This window comes from Wolffia australiana, chromosome 11, assembly GCF_029677425.1.
Source record: "Wolffia australiana isolate 7733 chromosome 11, ASM2967742v1".
NCBI lineage: Eukaryota > Viridiplantae > Streptophyta > Magnoliopsida > Alismatales > Araceae > Wolffia > Wolffia australiana.
Genome location: NC_135845.1, coordinates 3,846,379 through 3,861,436, shown reverse-complemented (window position 1 = coordinate 3,861,436; position 15,058 = coordinate 3,846,379). Strand labels below are relative to the sequence as shown.

Here is a 15,058-nt window from a genome sequence, read left to right as displayed (position 1 = left end):
AATCAGGGAAATGAGAGAGGATAGACTGGGGACTATAAAAGAGGAGTCAAAAATACTAACAATGATCAGTAATTGTCATTCTTCACCCCCATTTTGTCATTTCCATGGCTTACTGATCTTTCTGGCCAAAGCACCACCGTCATCATCATTATCATTTTTTACCAGGTTTCATTTTTTATGGAGTTTTAATGTTCAGGCCATTAAACTAAACCCATCATCTCTCTTCTGTTATGTTACATGTTCAACAGATTTTTATATTTCTTACAGTTCTCATATTTTGATCTTTCTTGTCGACATTAGACAAAAATCATTAAAACTTAAAATTCAGGTATTTTGTTCCAGTAGGTTTTTGTTCCTCTTTTCTTGAACTTAGTTTACTTGGTTACTTTTGATCTCTATATTTCCAAGAAATAATTTTATTTCTCTCCTCCGGATCTAATTAGAGTAAAGTGTCAACTTTGTTTTATGTCTCTTCACCACATTTTTCTATTCATCTCACATCCCAACATTACTAAGTCAAAAGCACTTTTAACTTCCTTCCCCTCTTCACCTGGCTCTTCAGTTTATCTCTTTAATTAGCCAAGATGGTTGACTTCTGATTTCTCTCTTCTAGACAGTTGAACAAAAAGTCAACCTTTCTCCAGGCTCTTCAATTTCTATCTTCTCAACCATAGTTAACTACAATATTGACCATAACCATTGACTTTCTGACAATCAACATCTAGATTCATAATGTCCCTTTATTTTTTTCATCCTCTTCACCTCTGTCAATCAGAAGAGTTGACTCAATCTCTCTCTTCTTGCCAAGTCTCAAAGCCTGCATTGATCTTAATTATAATGGGCAAAAATATTGAATTACTATCCCAATGAAAGGAATAGCAAATAAATTACAGAGGCCAGCAGATACACGAAAACATAGAACAAAGTGTTTGAGGAAATGCCTCGAGAAGCAAAAGATTACTTGCCCTTCGTCAGCGAAAGAGGCGCTTCATCTTCTTCCCGGCCACGGCCGATTCCGCCTCCGGCGAGTCCTCCACCACCAGTTCCCCCTGCAGAACGAGCCCGCGGTTCCTCGTAAGCTTTCTTATCGGCGTCATCGGCAGCGGAGCTGCCACAGACTCAGACCCACAAGACCCAACCGCGCCGCCACCATGTCTATGCGGCATCACCTCCTCGCCAATCATCACTTTCTCCTTCATCAGCTGCAAAAGCAACATATAAATATATATTGCATGAAATTACTTCGAGAAAATAACTCTCATAAATCGCGTGGCTTGGACGAATGACAATGACAAAGATGGCTTCATCTTCCCCAGATGGATGATAATGACAATAACAATAAATCCCCATGGAAACTTGATGATGATGGCATGATTAAATGCTCTATCTTAGCATGGAAACCACCGGATGAAAATGACAGTTCTAGGAAAATGGCCCTTGCAAATAGACATGGTTGTTCTGTTCTGTTAGTTTGAAACGAACAAAAAATTTGCACAAAAGAACCACACAGGGCCTTGTTCTTTGTTCTGTTCTTTTTTTTTCCAAAAACGAACAAAATACGCACATTCGCGCAAATTCGCACAAAACTAGAACAAAATTCGCACAAAAAAAGAAACGCACACGGGTCTGTGCGATGTTCTGTTCGAATTCGTTTTTGTTCTGTTCAGAAAACCGAACAGAATGAACAATTCGCACAAAAAGAACAGAACGAACAATTCGCACAAATTCCCACAAAAAGAACAGAACAACCACGTCTACTTGGAAACTACATGATAATGACATGATTAAATGCTATATCTTAGAGTGGAAATCAACAGATGAAGATCACATATCTAGCAAACAGGACGAACATGATGATTCATCATCAACCGACAGACTACGTTGGCAGTGATGAGAACTGCTCTTGGAAACCAGATAATGATGATGATGATCCATCATCATGGTCATTAATGGTGTTCATCGATGCTGAGCCCTGATCATAAGATACTCTAAGCGTACCGTCCAGTCCTTGAAGTCGAATCTGAAGACAAAGTGGCTGAACGAGACCTCACCAGCTGCCACTGCAGCCGCCGCGGGTGCATTTTTAGGCGCTGAAAAGGAAGAAAATAACGTCTTTAATCATCATTATATGCACATAAGATAAAATCTTCAAGATTATGATTCCATTTCTGTCTCCAGGGTGAGCAGCACACCAACAGTGTGATGGCCAGAGTCGTCAACTGTGATCTCGGCCCGGCCGTCCTTCACAAGGAAGGAGAGGACAAACAGGTTTTCTACAGTCTGCGCAAAGGAAACCCGATTCAATATAAGACTTTCCAGGCCAACCCGCCGCAGTCTCCGCAGAACATCAAACATGGCCATCATGTTCTTGTCTGTGTCCGTTCTCTCTTCCCCTTCCAAATCTGATCCTTTCAACTGAAAAACCATCCAAAGATTGAAGAAGACTGCCATAAAAAAATCACTGAATTTTTAATGGTAAAACCAGAATTTTACCTCCTCAGGCCGGGCGTTTTCAGAAGGTTTGCTCTTCTTTTTGTGGACAGGGGCTTTCCGTTGCTTCAGTTCTGTGTTCATGGGCCCCAACCTGGCAATTGAATTTTCCATCAAAATAAAATCATTCTCTATCATGGGTTGAATGATCTGATACGCTATAGTCAAGGAACAAAGATAAATAGGTCCAGCTATATTTTCTGGCCCGCTGATAATGATATTTCTGCCTAATGTACTGGAAAATTTTGTTAAACTTATTCCATCACTGGTGAGGCTATGATGAGTAAATCATCGTTTTCATCATTCATCTGCGGCTAGGATTATGATGATGACTACGTCGTGCTCATCACAGTTTAGTGTTCAAGATAATTGCTACGTCCACAAACCCAAACCATGACCAAAGCTAGATTCTAGACTAAGACATCATTTTCATTTCATTTAGTTTCGGGCATGGAATAAGTGCATAGCACCAGGAACTGTAATGTCTAATTGCGTTCATTGATTCGAGAACGTAGGACTCTTCTCTGTGAAGAAACTTACTTATGAAACGATTTTCCAAACAAAGATCAGACCTTTAATCTTGTTAAAAGTCAAATGTCAAGATGCTAAAAAGAGACTACTTCTGTGCAATTAAAATTGAAGTTTTACTCACATTGTAGAGCATCCAAAAGGGTTTTTAAAGGCAGGAGCAACAGACAAGCCCAGATTCTTCCAAAAATCATGGCTGCAAGCACCAGCCGAGCTGATCGCATCCTGTTCACCAAATTTTCTCAGCACAGCGTTTAAAAAGTCCGCTGGAGTCAAACCATCGTTTCCGTGAGAACGAATTGAAGTCGCCAACGTGCTGGCGATGTCGAGCAGAGCCTCAGCATCGACGATCTGCTCTCTAGGTTTCTGAACTGCAATATTAATCCACAGTAAATCAATATCGATCATAAGTAGCCACTTGCTAGAATCAAGATCAACACAAAGCACTAAACAATGCATCCTGGATTTTAAACTGCGATACAAATCCCGCAATAGATCGATAGCAGTAAAAGTTAGCTACTCACCTGGATCATGATCAACACTAAACGCTCAAGAACGTATCCAGATTTCAGAACAGCGAAATTAAAAGTATCCAATTGCTTGGATCAAGATCAACACAAACGCATCTAGGTTTCTAAACTGCGATATGAATACCACAAAAAATCGATATTGGTAAAACTTAGGCACCCCCTTTGGTCAAGATCAACATAAAACACCAAACAACGTATCCAGGTTTCTGAACTGCGATGTAAATCCACAGTAAATTGATTGCGATAAGAAGCAGCTACTTACTTGGATCAAGATCAACACATAACACTACCCAATGCATCCAGGATTCAAAACTGCGATTTAAATACCACAATAAATCGATAGCAGTAAAATTTAGCTACTTGCTTGGTTTAAGATCAACACAAAACACTCAACAACGTATCCAGATTTCTGAACTGCGAAATAAACCCCACAAAAAGTCGATAGCGTTAAAGTTAGCCACTTGCAAGGATCAAGATCAACAGAAAAAACTCAACAACGCATATATATTTCTGAACTGCGAAATAAACCCCAGAAAAAGTCGACAGCGATTAAAAGTAGCCACTTGCTTTGAATCACAATCAACGCAAAACATTAAACAACGTATCCAGGTTTCTAAACTGGGATACAAATCCCACAAAAATTCGATATCGAAACAACGCGCCAACTTGCTTGGATCAAGAGCAACACATAACACTAACAGCGCAGCCATGTTTCTAAGCTACTAAATAAATCCCACAAAAATTCGTTATCGAAACAAAGCAGCCACTTGCTTGGATCAAGAGCAACACCAAACACTAAAAAACGTGTCCAGATTTCTGAACTTGGACGAAGATCCCATTAAAAAGTGATCAATACGATGCACGGATCAGTAAAATGAACACGCCGCGGACTACCTACCTCGCTGATGCAGAGCTTCAACTTCGGATATGATCGAAGCAAACCTCTCGGAATTGATTCTGGTTAGGTCCTCCTTTCCATCTGCGACACAAACAGCGCAACGCGATTGAATAAATTTAATTTTTCTGCAAAATTTTGGATGAGAAAACGAGAATCCGTACCGGCAATTTGATTCTTAACCGCAAGATACCGCGACCGAAGAACTCGCCGCTCGACGGTTTCTTCCCGGGTAGGTTCTGCAGCGGGTGAACTTCCACGGCTGCAACCTTCATCGGCTTCCTTCTTCGCGCGCTTCCTCATTTCATCAACCGGCAAGAACAAATCGAGAGAAACCCTAGATTTTCTAATCCACTGCCATCAGATCAGCGGTGGAAAAAACATTATCCCCGATGAACACGGACGAAGAATTTGAGAGCGGGATGAACAAATTGCAGATTTTCCAAGCAACTAGAAGAACTCTGGAGGGAAGATCTAAATTACCTTTTTTGAAGTCAGTTACGCTTCCCGCGCCGTCGCTTCGAAAATTAATCGAATTTTATCTCCGAATTTGCATCCGCAACGACGCGATCGGACGGTCCGTATTCCCTATCACTCTGCACCGTTCGATTCCGGAACTGTTCATCGAGATTGTTTTCCTACCGTTGGATCTTGAATGGCAGAGTAATGTCAAGGGATGAGGGGGAAAAAAAGGGAAAAGAGAGCAGACCTTGCCGCGAAACGCAGATTTTCTTCTCCGCGGCGGAGGGGAAATGTAGCGATCTTTCGATCGATGATGAGCTTGTTCTCGATCTGAGATTGATTTCTCCAAGAGAAATTTCGCGGCGAGGTTGAAATCCGAGCGAGTTAGGGTTCCGGCGAGCTCGATTTCCGCCGAAAATGAAGGCGTCGATCAAGTTCAGAGAAGATCGGCAGCCTCTGGCGAGGGCGAAGGTGCCGGTGAGCGTTCTCGGACTGCCCTTCCTCACCGGAATTTCCGCCGGAGATGCGAACGAGCTTCGCCTCGACCTCGGCACCGCCTTCGAATCCGGTCCTTCTCTCCGCGTCTGCTACCGCCCCAACGATGCTAGCAATCCCTTCGGCGTCAAGATCAAGGCCGGAACGGCCGCCATGGCGATGACCGCCGAGTTCGGCCTCCTCTCCTGCGGATCTCCGATCTTCACCATCCAGATCAAGCCTCGCCTCGGCGACTTCTTCCTCAGAAAATCCGCCGATTCTCTCTTCCTCGCCGGATCCAGCGATTTCGTCAACGCCAACAAGAAATCGATCGGATCGGCCTCCGCCATGGCGATCTGCGACGTGCTCTCCGGCGCGGAGCTGACCGCGCAGAGCATCCTCCCCGTTCGTCGCCACGCCGTGGTGAAATTCCGCTGGGGCGTGCGCGTTCCTTCGGAGATCCAGATCAAGCCTACCTTCCTGGACTACGCGGAGAGAGGAATTTCGCGCTGGAAGCTTCCCGTGCTCGTGATGAGCAAGATTTCCGTGGAACAATCGCGACAGAAATCGATTCAAGAAGAACAGTTTGATCTGCCGTTTGTGCAGAATCGGATCGCCGATCTCCAGCGCGAGACTAGCTCGATGAAGAACGCGCTCGACGAGCTTCGAGCTCGAATCCATGGCGGTGATCAGATCTCCTCCGCCACCGAGAAGTCTCTGAAGAACGGATGATCTCCGACTCGATATTTCAAATCACGCCGCCCTCTTCTTTTTTTCTTTTTTTTTTGAATCTATTCATTTTTCTCTAGTTTTTAATCTTTTCTAGCTTTTGGGGGTATGGTTGTCTTTTCCTAGTGCTGAGGGCTAAAACTGCAAATAATGTTTGGCCTTGGGGAGGATTTCAAATCGAAAAACCTGTTAATGGTTTCCTTTTCATATCCTTCCGTCCCGTCCCGTCTCGTCATCATACACATTTGATAATTTATTTGAAAGCCATCCATCACTCAGTTCCGTCATCCGTTCCGTCCAATACTGTGAGCCTTGTAACGGATACTGAATGTAAGGCCCATTCCACCTTCGGCTTCGGGGGGTGTCAACTGCCACGTCATATAGTCTCGTTGATGGATGGAAGGATATAGACATGGTCGTTCTGTTCTACTCATTTTAAATGAACAAAAAAATTGCACAAAAGAACCGCACTGGGCCTTGTTCTTTGTTCTGTTCTTTTTTTTTTTCAAAAAACGAACAAATTCGCAGATTCGCACAAAACTAGAACAAAATTCGCACAAAGTAAACAAAAGAACCGCACACGGATCTGTGTGATGTTCTGTTCGAATTCGTTTTTGTTCTGTTCGGAACACCAAACAAAACGAACAATTTGCACAAAAAGAACAGAACAGCCACATCTAATTGTGGGTCTCTTTGGGTAATGGGATGCCTAAATGCCATGGCCCTTAATCAAATGAAAAGGAGACATTTAATCCTCTTTAGTCTATTTTAATTAATATTGTCGATGTCAGCGGGGATAATCACCGTGGACGATGGGGATAGTTTCCATGGATGATGAGGATAGGATTGTCAATGACTGGGATGACCACTACGGATGCCATTGATGCAAACGTCGATGACATGATGACAACCATCATCAACGGCGATAACGACTGTCAACAATGGGGGAGACTATTATAAAAAATGGAGAGGAACGCCTCTAACAAAGTGGCCAACAACCGTAGACAGCAAAGACGACTGGCCAAGATGGGGACGACGATCCTTGACGACAGGGATGACTACTAATGGGGACCATCTATGACGTGGATGACCAATGCTGATGTGGAGGACGATGACCACTGATGATGGGAATGACGGGGATGACGTGCCAACGATGAAGAATTTGTTAACGGTGACAACAATTATTGCCAACGATGACGAATTATTTAACCAAGAGGCTCCAGGACAGATGGCGACCGTCTTCCATTTCGTCACTTCCCATGTCGTCCCGTCATCGGGACGGGAACGGAAAGACTAAAACGCCCTTCCATTCCGTTGACCGTCAGTCAACGACAAGGCGATAGCATGCGCAGTAAATCAAGCCAAGTAGAGGAGCAATTTCGTCAAAGTACGAGCCAATAGGGGCCAGGTTTATAAGAGGCGGCCATCCATTGGAAGAAGAGAAGGCGGGACGCGAAAGTACGACGCTCTTCTTCTTCATCTTCTTCTTCTTGTTCTTCCTGTTCTTCCTGTTCTTCGTGTTGTTCTTCATCTCGCGAGCTAGGGTTTGCGATGGAGGTCGCCATGGGAGGAGCGAGATGAACGGATATGGCGCGGTCTGGAGCACGCGGGAGGACCTCCTCCTGGTGTGCGCCGCCAAGCTTCACGGCACGAAGAACTGGCGCCTCGTCGCCACGGAGATCCAACCGCGGATCGAACCGCCGGCCATCGTCGATCCGCAGACCTGCGAGCGCCGATTCCTCGCTCTCCGCCGCCGATTCAAGCCGGAAAATCGCGAAATCGACGGCGGAGACGATTGCGCTCTCCTCCTCGAAGAACTGCGCAAGCTCCGCGTCGCCGAGCTCCGGCGCGAGGTGGAGAGCCACGACGAATCCATCACGTAACTATTTTCGATTTTATTTCCGTTTGTTCATCGACGGATCTTCATCCGACGGCTAATCTCACGTCTCGTTCGAAGGTCTCTTCAGCGGAAAGTTAAAAAACTCGAGGAAGACCGGGACCGCGACGAAGAACAAATCGACGCGGCGGAATTTCAGCCGCGAGATGAAGCGATCGACGGCTGCGATCCGTCGTTCGACGACTCGAACTCGTCCGAAGCCAAGAACGGCGGAATCAAGATCGAGACAGGCGAAGAGGATAACAAGAGCGGGGGTGAATCGGCGGGGGAGGAAGTTGACTCAGCGGTTCAACACCAGCAGCCCGAGTCGGGCGAGTCGGTGGCGGAGACGAGAGGCGAGGCGGCCGCCGTGCTCTCGCGGAAGCTCCACGTCGAATCTCAGCCGTTGATTTCCTTCCTCGAGATCTTCCGCTCTCACAAGCACGCTTCTCTCTTCGAGCATCGCCTCAAAATCCAGGTATTTTTCGAATTTTCGGTACTTTTTTTGGATGTTTCTGGAACGTTTTGGATTGTTCCAGGAGACGGCGAGATACCGGAGTTTGATACGGCGCCACGTGGACTTGGGCGGGGTGACGGGGAAGCTGACGGGGGGAGGGTACGTGGCGCGCGCGGAGTTCTTCCGAGACCTTCTTCTGCTTTGCACGAACGCCGCCGTCTTCTTCCCGAGAACGTCGACGGAATATGCGGCCGCCGTCGAACTCCGGCGGGTGGTGCGCCGTCGGATCGGCGGCGGAGGATCCTCGCCGTCGATCTCGGATCCGACGGCGGGGAGCGGCGGGCCGCTTCTCGCGTGCCGGAAGAGGGCCGAGGAGGAGAGAGCGGATCCGAAGAGGACGAAGAGGCGGCGGAGTAGCCGAGGCCGCGGCGGCGCACGTGCGGATCCCTCCTCCGCACGTGCCTCCGGCGGCGGCGCGCTTCTAGAAGCTCTCAAGAACTCCAGGAAGGAGATACCCGTCAAGCGCGGCGTAGGCCGACCTCCCAAGAGACCGCCGCCGCCGCCGAAGGCCAGAGCGAGGAAGAAATGAAACACGGTAATTCTTTTTTTTAATTTTAATTTATTTTACTGGGTTTAATTTTTCGGAGATTTTACAAGGAAACACGGCACTTCTTCTTTTCAGTTTATTTTACTGGGTTTAGTTTCTCATCGATTTTACACGGAAACATGGTAATTCTTTTTTCAGTTTATTTTACTGTGTTTCAGTTTTCGCCGATTTTACACGGAAACACAGTACTTCTTTATTTTCAGTTTATTTTACTGGGGTTCAGTTTTCGCCGATTTTACAAGGAAACACGGTATTTCTTTTTTCTCAGTTTATTTTACTGGGGTTCATTTTTCGCCGATTTTACAAGGTAACACGTACTTCCTTTTTTTCAGTTTATTTTACTGGGTTTCATTTTTCGCAGATTTTACAAGGAAACGCGGTACATCTTTTTTTCAGTTTATTTTACTGGGGTTCATTTTTCATAGATTTTTCAACTAAATACCGTAATTCGATTTTTTCCTTTTATTTTATTGGGGCTCATATTTCGCAGATTTTACAAGGAAACACCGTAATTCTTTTTTACAGTTTATTTTACTGGGGTTCATTTTTCGCAGGTTTTACAAGAAAACACCGTAATTCCTTTTTTCAGTTTATTTTACTGGATTTCATTTTTTTGCAGATTTTGCAAGGAAACACGGTAGTCTGTGAATAGACGCGCTTCGGACAGTCCCGGTGCCCACCGCTGTAGTTAAGGTTAAGAAAAAAAACACAACTTTGGAGTCATTTTTTAAAATATATATATATTATTAACGGCGTTTAAGTTGCTGCAGATGAACCGGACCCCTATTTTTTGGCCTCTTTTCAGAAAAAGGAAATTCCGAGGAGAGTGAAAAAAAAAAATAGGATTGCCCGTGTCACAGTATAAACAGGGAGGGGGGATGGGATTCGATCAATTACCGCTTTCGCTGTCCGAAGGGTCGGCTATCCTGGCGATGGCATCGATCAGCGAGTGCTCGTGGCCCTGCCCAGCATAGAACCCACCCACAGCCGTCAGTCATATCTCTATCTCTCTCTACTTTCTCTCTCTAGATATCTTACCTTTAGCGCCCGCCTCGCCTTCTCGACGTCTGCCGGGTCGGGGTTCCCTGAACTGAACACCTTCTCCACCTGGGGGGGGGGGAATTCAGGCAGACGAATAAGCCCATAATTAGGAGAAGGATTAGGGAGTAATTAGGGAGACATACGGCCTTGATCAGAGTGTCAGTGTGGAGGATTTCGATGACGTCGGCTCCCTTCTTCCCCACCCCGTTTTGCGGTCCTGGCAAGCCAGGTTTCGAGTGGTGGGCAGCCTTCATCGATCCCCGCCCTCGCCCCGGGCCCGGTCCCATGGCTCGTGCCGATGGCTTCTTCGGCCCCCTGCCCGGGCCGCTCTGCCCGGCTCGGTGGGGCACAATGCCTGGGTCCTCCCCTTCCCAGCGTATGTCTTCTGGAGATATCTGCAGTTTCGTTCAAAGAAAAGAGAGAGTTTGACTTTGACCACATAAGTCGATCCTGACTATTGACTTTTGACCTACCTCGTTGAGATTCACCCACTCCCAAGTCTCATCCTTGGTGTTGATGTCATACACAAGAGCGTGAAGACCCTGCAGAGGAACAGAAATGGACGGATCAGACGGGGCTCAGCTCGCTCGGCTTAGCTTCCGCGGTGGAGATCTCACCTCGGCAGGATTGTAATCCGTGATAACAGCCTCGTAGAAGTTGTTGTCGTCGGGCCATCGGGTGAGGACTTTGCGCCCGATCAGCGGGTTGAAGGTGGGGACCTCTGCTGCCGGCGCGTTGACTGCCTGCCCTCTTCCTCCTGGCCCTAGTGGAGGATACTGCATTGACTTTGAGGCAGATCCCGAGGGCAAATTCTGAAACCAGATAGATACGATAAAGTCAACCAACGATTAAGTCAACACTTGACCGAGTCAATACTTTGGAAAAGTGAACTCACTGATTTTTGCTTCTTGTTTCTGGCTGTCACCGGCGCAGCTCCTCGCTTTGCGGACAAGGACGATGGCGTCGCTGCCGCCTCTGCCGCTGCCCGGGAATGCAGGGCCGGGGACGGAGAAGGCAAGGACTGCAGCGGCGGCGGGGGGGGCTGTTTTTGTTTCTTGCGAGAGGCAGACGGCGTGGGACTTGGCGCCACGGCGTGGGAGGCTTGCACATTATTGGGGATGTCGATGTGGGATATGCTGCTCTTCCTCCAGTCCCTGGTTAATCATTTTAATCAAATTTCTCGCATAACATTAATCCAAAAAACAGATTTTGATTGCTGGAAAGTTACCTTATTCTCCGGATAATGTCATTAGCGTTGACTCGCGTTAATAGCTCCCTGTGCTCCTCATCAGACACCCTAAGCTCTTTCCGGAGCTCGGTAATCAAGCTCTCTTGTTCCTGGGTGCACCAAATAATATCAGAGAAAAAGAAAATACAAAATAAACTGAAAAACTTTGAGGAATTGTTTCATGGGTTGATGGAAAATACCCAGGTTATGACATCAGACTGAGCCTTGAAAGCCAGTAGAACAGAGCAGTAGGCTTCCTGCTCAAGCTGGTGAATTTGTGTATCCATGTCATTCTGAATCCTGGAATAAGGGAGGGAGTTGAAGACGGGGGCGGCGCCATTGCCCGGCCCGCGCACGCCTCCTCTCGCGCCGCGGTTTCGATGGGTCGGCGGTAGATCGTCGTCGGTTCCTGCAGCCACTCTCTGGATCAGATTCATCTGTCTGCCATACAGAAGATAACAAAACAGACAAGGAATTGGAAGAACTGAAGTGTCCTCCACAGAGTTATATTTTTTCCCAATTGAGAGAATTTTTTTCTTTCTGAAGAATGTAAACAAATTTAGGGTCTGGGGACTTGTCAGTTTATCATGAGACGCCCAACTCGAATGGTTTGATACTTATTAGTCAACCACAACAATCCTTATTGGTGAATTAATAGGTCGCAAAATTATAATTATTTCTCCCAGCGCTAAATGCATTACATTTGTGCAGATGAGTTTGCAGATGTCTTCTACGCTAATTATTTCTCCTCCCAGCACTAAATTGTAATCTAGAAAAAACAGCCATCCGGAAGATTTAAACATTATAATCACAACAACACAGATGTCACGATAACTAAAATTTTGGTTAACAAAAAGAACACTCGAGAGTTATGGACCTGACCCACATTCGGAGCCTTCTTCAAAGCAAAATATTTTCTTTCCAATTACTCGCACAATTGTCTCGCTCGAAATTCTTAAGAACTGTGTGTTTGTTCTTTCGATGAATAATGCACGCCAACACCAATCAGAGAAACAATGAGCAATGAGCAAGTCGCCAAGATCGAAATACAAAAAAAAACACACACACACGAAATCGACTCACCGCTGCTGTCCGAAGGACCGAATTCCATGCTCAGATTCTCCCGTCGATTCGCACCATGAAATACTCACCACCACCAACGAAACCCCTTCGATCAAGCCGCAAAAAAAAACGAAAGATTCTCGGCTTCCCTACTGAGGCCGGTGAATCACGAAAGCGGATCCCGTCGGTCGGAACGACAACATCTCCGGTCGGATCAGCGTAGGAACTGCGTCGGCCTCCATGGAACGGGAATTCCGATCCGATTTCAGATCATGAACAAGAACAAGAATTCAGAGAGACGCGCTCGAACAGTACCTCGGCGGGGAGGGGGCGAAGAACGCAGAGGAAGGCGCGGCCGAGGAGTGTTTTTCCGCTGAGGAGGAGCAAAAGAGGGGGGAAATAAATCCGGCCAATTTGGAACCGAAAGCCCTTTTATATCGCAGGCTCGTCTAGGTTATAATTCGCCTTCAGTTCCGCCACCTAAAGAATCTTCCATGACTTGCCCATGCGTTTTGATTTTCACCCACCCCCTCCGTTTGGCCACTCGTGTCCCGGAGAAATGATTAGGGTTTGTTGACTGATGACAGATGACGGATGACTGATGGCGTCCGATTCTCGTTCGGCTTAATTCCCGTGCCCTAGACGGTGGATGGTATGTTCAGATTGGTACTGTCTGTTTTCGACTCGTCATCCGTCCGGCATAATTGTCGTCATGATGGGTGTCAGTTGATGGATGACTAATGGCGTCTGATTCTCGTTCGGCTTAGTTCTCGCGCCCTACACGGTGGATGGTATGTCCCGATTGGTACTGTCTGTTTTGGACTCGTCATCCGTCCGACATAATTGTCGTCGGGATGGGTGTCGGTTGACGAATGACTGATGGCATCCAACTCTCGTCCGGCTTAGTTCCCGTGCCCTGGATAGTGGATGGTATGTCCCAATTGGTATTGTCTGTTTCGGACTCGTCATCTATCCCCCATAAATGCCGTCAAGATGGATGTGAGTTGACGGATGACTGATGGCATCCAATTATCGTCTGGCTTAATTTTGTGCCCTAGACGGTGGATGGCATGTCCCGATTGATAATGTCTATTTTGGGCTCGTCATCCGTCCGGCATAATTGTTGTCTTGATGGGTGTCGGTTGACGGATAGCTGATGGCATCCAATTGTCGTCCGGTATAATTCCATTTCGCTAGATGGTGGATGGTCCAACAGTGTAGGGGAGGCCGTTCCATTTTGTATTGTCCATTTTGGACTTGTAATCCGTCCGTAGTCGTCATCAAGATGGATTTCAATTAATGGATGACTGATGGTGTCCAACTGTCGTCTGGCACAATTCCACTGCCCTAGACGGTGGATGGTCGGTCCCAATTGGTAAAATCTGTTTTTGACTCGTCATCCATTTGGCATAATTGTCATCGGGATGGACGTCGATTGACAGATGACTGATGGGGTCTGACTGTCGTCTGACATACTTCCACTGCCCTAGATGGTGGATGGGATCATGGTGTATGGTGGGGAGTCTGGTCCAATTGGTATTATTTGTTTTGAGCCCATCATCCTGACAGATATTATGTGGCCATCAAGCCAATCACGCTACCATGTTTATTTAAGTTCATCGAATAAAATATTTACGTTCATTATTATTATGTGTGACGTTTATAATGAAGTCAAGAAATATGTGCAATGACTTAGTAAATTATGATGATATCATAATACAATGATCACTAATTTTTAAACATATACTCCAAATAGTCATATTCGGTGGATAGTCGATACGGACATCGAATTATTTGGATAGAATAGCACTAGTTGATACTACTTATATGATAAGTATAGCTGGTCATGTGGCTATTAGTGTGGCGACACTAAGGAAAGATAGTGGGTGCTCTTTGGAGAAAGGGTTCATTGAATTGATCCGTACAAATCCCTGAATGGTATTATACCTAAATGTCAATCAGGTTGATTCATGTCACGGTTATATAAGTGATCCACTGACTTGAGACACCCTGACATCTCGTAAATGGGCGACTAAATTTTGAATACAAATTACGAGCCTCTAATCATGGGATTCAAACAAGTCATAGCTTGGATGTAGTAAGAACCTCACGAAGATGATTGAGTGGTCAAGACGGGATCATCCATCCTCGGCATAAGAGGAGATCGACTCAAGGAAGACGATGCAAAAAAAATTCCTGTCCAGGGTAGTGAGGATATTGGAGAAGATGTTCTCTGATGATCCCTGTTAAGCATCAATACTAATTGAATGATGGATTAGGGTTTGATGATAAACCATACCCTAAGTCGTTCGAGAGTCTCGCGAGAGACAGTCGCAGATGATGGATTATACATATACGGTAACCGGTGATGGTAAAGGTTTCATGAGAGAGTTCAACACTACTCGGAATCTTCTAGAGCGCGAGGTGTAGCTTGGCATCCCACGAGTTGGAAACTTAACCTATCGATTGGGTTAAATCAATCCTTATTTAATTAATCTATATGTTGATATAGTTAATTAATAAGGTTTATTAATAAATGTTATTGGGTCACTAAAGTTATTAACTATAACCATACATGGGCCTAGAGGGTCACACGCATAAGGTCATAAGGGTATTGGTTGATATATTTTACTTTTAGGGTTTTTGAGAAAAACCTTAACCAAAATATAAAGAGGGAAA

General features: G+C 45.9%; 4 protein-coding genes across 7 annotated transcripts; 2 read left to right on the top strand and 2 right to left on the bottom strand.

Moving 5' to 3' along the window:
- Positions 1-797: 797 nt before the first annotated feature.
- Positions 798-5,294, bottom strand: LOC144709340 (Nse4, component of Smc5/6 DNA repair complex). Of its 2 annotated transcripts, none has more exons than XM_078582872.1 (9): positions 5,153-5,294; positions 4,927-5,060; positions 4,608-4,797; positions 4,447-4,527; positions 3,143-3,389; positions 2,494-2,584; positions 2,193-2,415; positions 1,999-2,090; positions 798-1,202 (listed from the first exon to the last, which is right to left on the bottom strand). In XM_078582872.1, the coding sequence occupies exons 3-9, from the start codon at positions 4,744-4,746 to the stop codon at positions 972-974; spliced, it is 1,104 nt and encodes a 367-aa protein (XP_078438998.1). In that variant the 5' UTR covers positions 4,747-4,797; positions 4,927-5,060; positions 5,153-5,294; the 3' UTR covers positions 798-971. The 2 variants fall into 2 exon arrangements, with proteins under 2 accessions (XP_078438998.1, XP_078438999.1); XM_078582873.1 differs by having other exon boundaries at positions 4,927-5,039; positions 5,153-5,292.
- On the top strand, positions 5,265-6,315 carry LOC144709341 (uncharacterized). Its single transcript, XM_078582874.1, has one exon. It carries the CDS (start codon positions 5,323-5,325, stop codon positions 6,109-6,111), a length of 789 nt encoding a protein of 262 aa, XP_078439000.1. The 5' UTR covers positions 5,265-5,322; the 3' UTR covers positions 6,112-6,315.
- Positions 6,316-7,536: 1,221 nt separating this feature from the next.
- Positions 7,537-11,312, top strand: LOC144709254 (uncharacterized). Of its 2 annotated transcripts, XM_078582737.1 has the most exons (6): positions 7,537-7,987; positions 8,066-8,462; positions 8,524-9,036; positions 9,668-9,741; positions 9,819-10,037; positions 11,023-11,312. In XM_078582737.1, the coding sequence occupies exons 1-3, from the start codon at positions 7,686-7,688 to the stop codon at positions 9,028-9,030; spliced, it is 1,206 nt and encodes a 401-aa protein (XP_078438863.1). In that variant the 5' UTR covers positions 7,537-7,685; the 3' UTR covers positions 9,031-9,036; positions 9,668-9,741; positions 9,819-10,037; positions 11,023-11,312. The 2 variants fall into 2 exon arrangements, with proteins under 2 accessions (XP_078438863.1, XP_078438864.1); XM_078582738.1 differs by lacking the exon at positions 9,819-10,037.
- Positions 9,873-12,825, bottom strand: LOC144709252 (protein EMSY-LIKE 3-like). Of its 2 annotated transcripts, none has more exons than XM_078582736.1 (10): positions 12,695-12,825; positions 12,401-12,615; positions 11,518-11,726; positions 11,318-11,427; positions 10,985-11,243; positions 10,707-10,901; positions 10,563-10,631; positions 10,233-10,484; positions 10,087-10,155; positions 9,873-10,009 (listed from the first exon to the last, which is right to left on the bottom strand). In XM_078582736.1, exons 2-10 carry the CDS (start codon positions 12,426-12,428, stop codon positions 9,938-9,940), a joined length of 1,263 nt encoding a protein of 420 aa, XP_078438862.1. In that variant the 5' UTR covers positions 12,429-12,615; positions 12,695-12,825; the 3' UTR covers positions 9,873-9,937. The 2 variants fall into 2 exon arrangements, with proteins under 2 accessions (XP_078438862.1, XP_078438861.1); XM_078582735.1 differs by having other exon boundaries at positions 12,401-12,605; positions 12,695-12,807.
- Positions 12,826-15,058: the final 2,233 nt, after the last annotated feature.

What these genes read in the sequence shown, in the direction of transcription:
- LOC144709340 (XM_078582872.1), bottom strand. Translation starts at nt 4,746, where the DNA reads ATGAGGAAGCGCGCGAAGAAGGAAGCCGATGAAGGTTGCAGCCGTGGA. An exon ending in AAAACGCCCGGCCTGAGGAG is followed by an intron (nt 2,416 to 2,493) that starts GTAAAATTCTGG and finishes ATGGTTTTTCAG; the next exon opens with TTGAAAGGATCAGATTTGGA. An exon ending in CTCTGGCCATCACACTGTTG is followed by an intron (nt 2,091 to 2,192) that starts GTGTGCTGCTCA and finishes CTTCCTTTTCAG; the next exon opens with CGCCTAAAAATGCACCCGCG.
- LOC144709341 (XM_078582874.1), top strand. Translation starts at nt 5,323, where the DNA reads ATGAAGGCGTCGATCAAGTTCAGAGAAGATCGGCAGCCTCTGGCGAGG.
- LOC144709254 (XM_078582738.1), top strand. Translation starts at nt 7,686, where the DNA reads ATGAACGGATATGGCGCGGTCTGGAGCACGCGGGAGGACCTCCTCCTG. An exon ending in AGCCACGACGAATCCATCAC is followed by an intron (nt 7,988 to 8,065) that starts GTAACTATTTTC and finishes TCTCGTTCGAAG; the next exon opens with GTCTCTTCAGCGGAAAGTTA. An exon ending in AGCATCGCCTCAAAATCCAG is followed by an intron (nt 8,463 to 8,523) that starts GTATTTTTCGAA and finishes GGATTGTTCCAG; the next exon opens with GAGACGGCGAGATACCGGAG.
- LOC144709252 (XM_078582736.1), bottom strand. Translation starts at nt 12,428, where the DNA reads ATGGAATTCGGTCCTTCGGACAGCAGCG. An exon ending in AGTGGGTGAATCTCAACGAG is followed by an intron (nt 10,485 to 10,562) that starts GTAGGTCAAAAG and finishes ACGAAACTGCAG; the next exon opens with ATATCTCCAGAAGACATACG. An exon ending in AGGCGAGGCGGGCGCTAAAG is followed by an intron (nt 10,010 to 10,086) that starts GTAAGATATCTA and finishes TATGCTGGGCAG; the next exon opens with GGCCACGAGCACTCGCTGAT.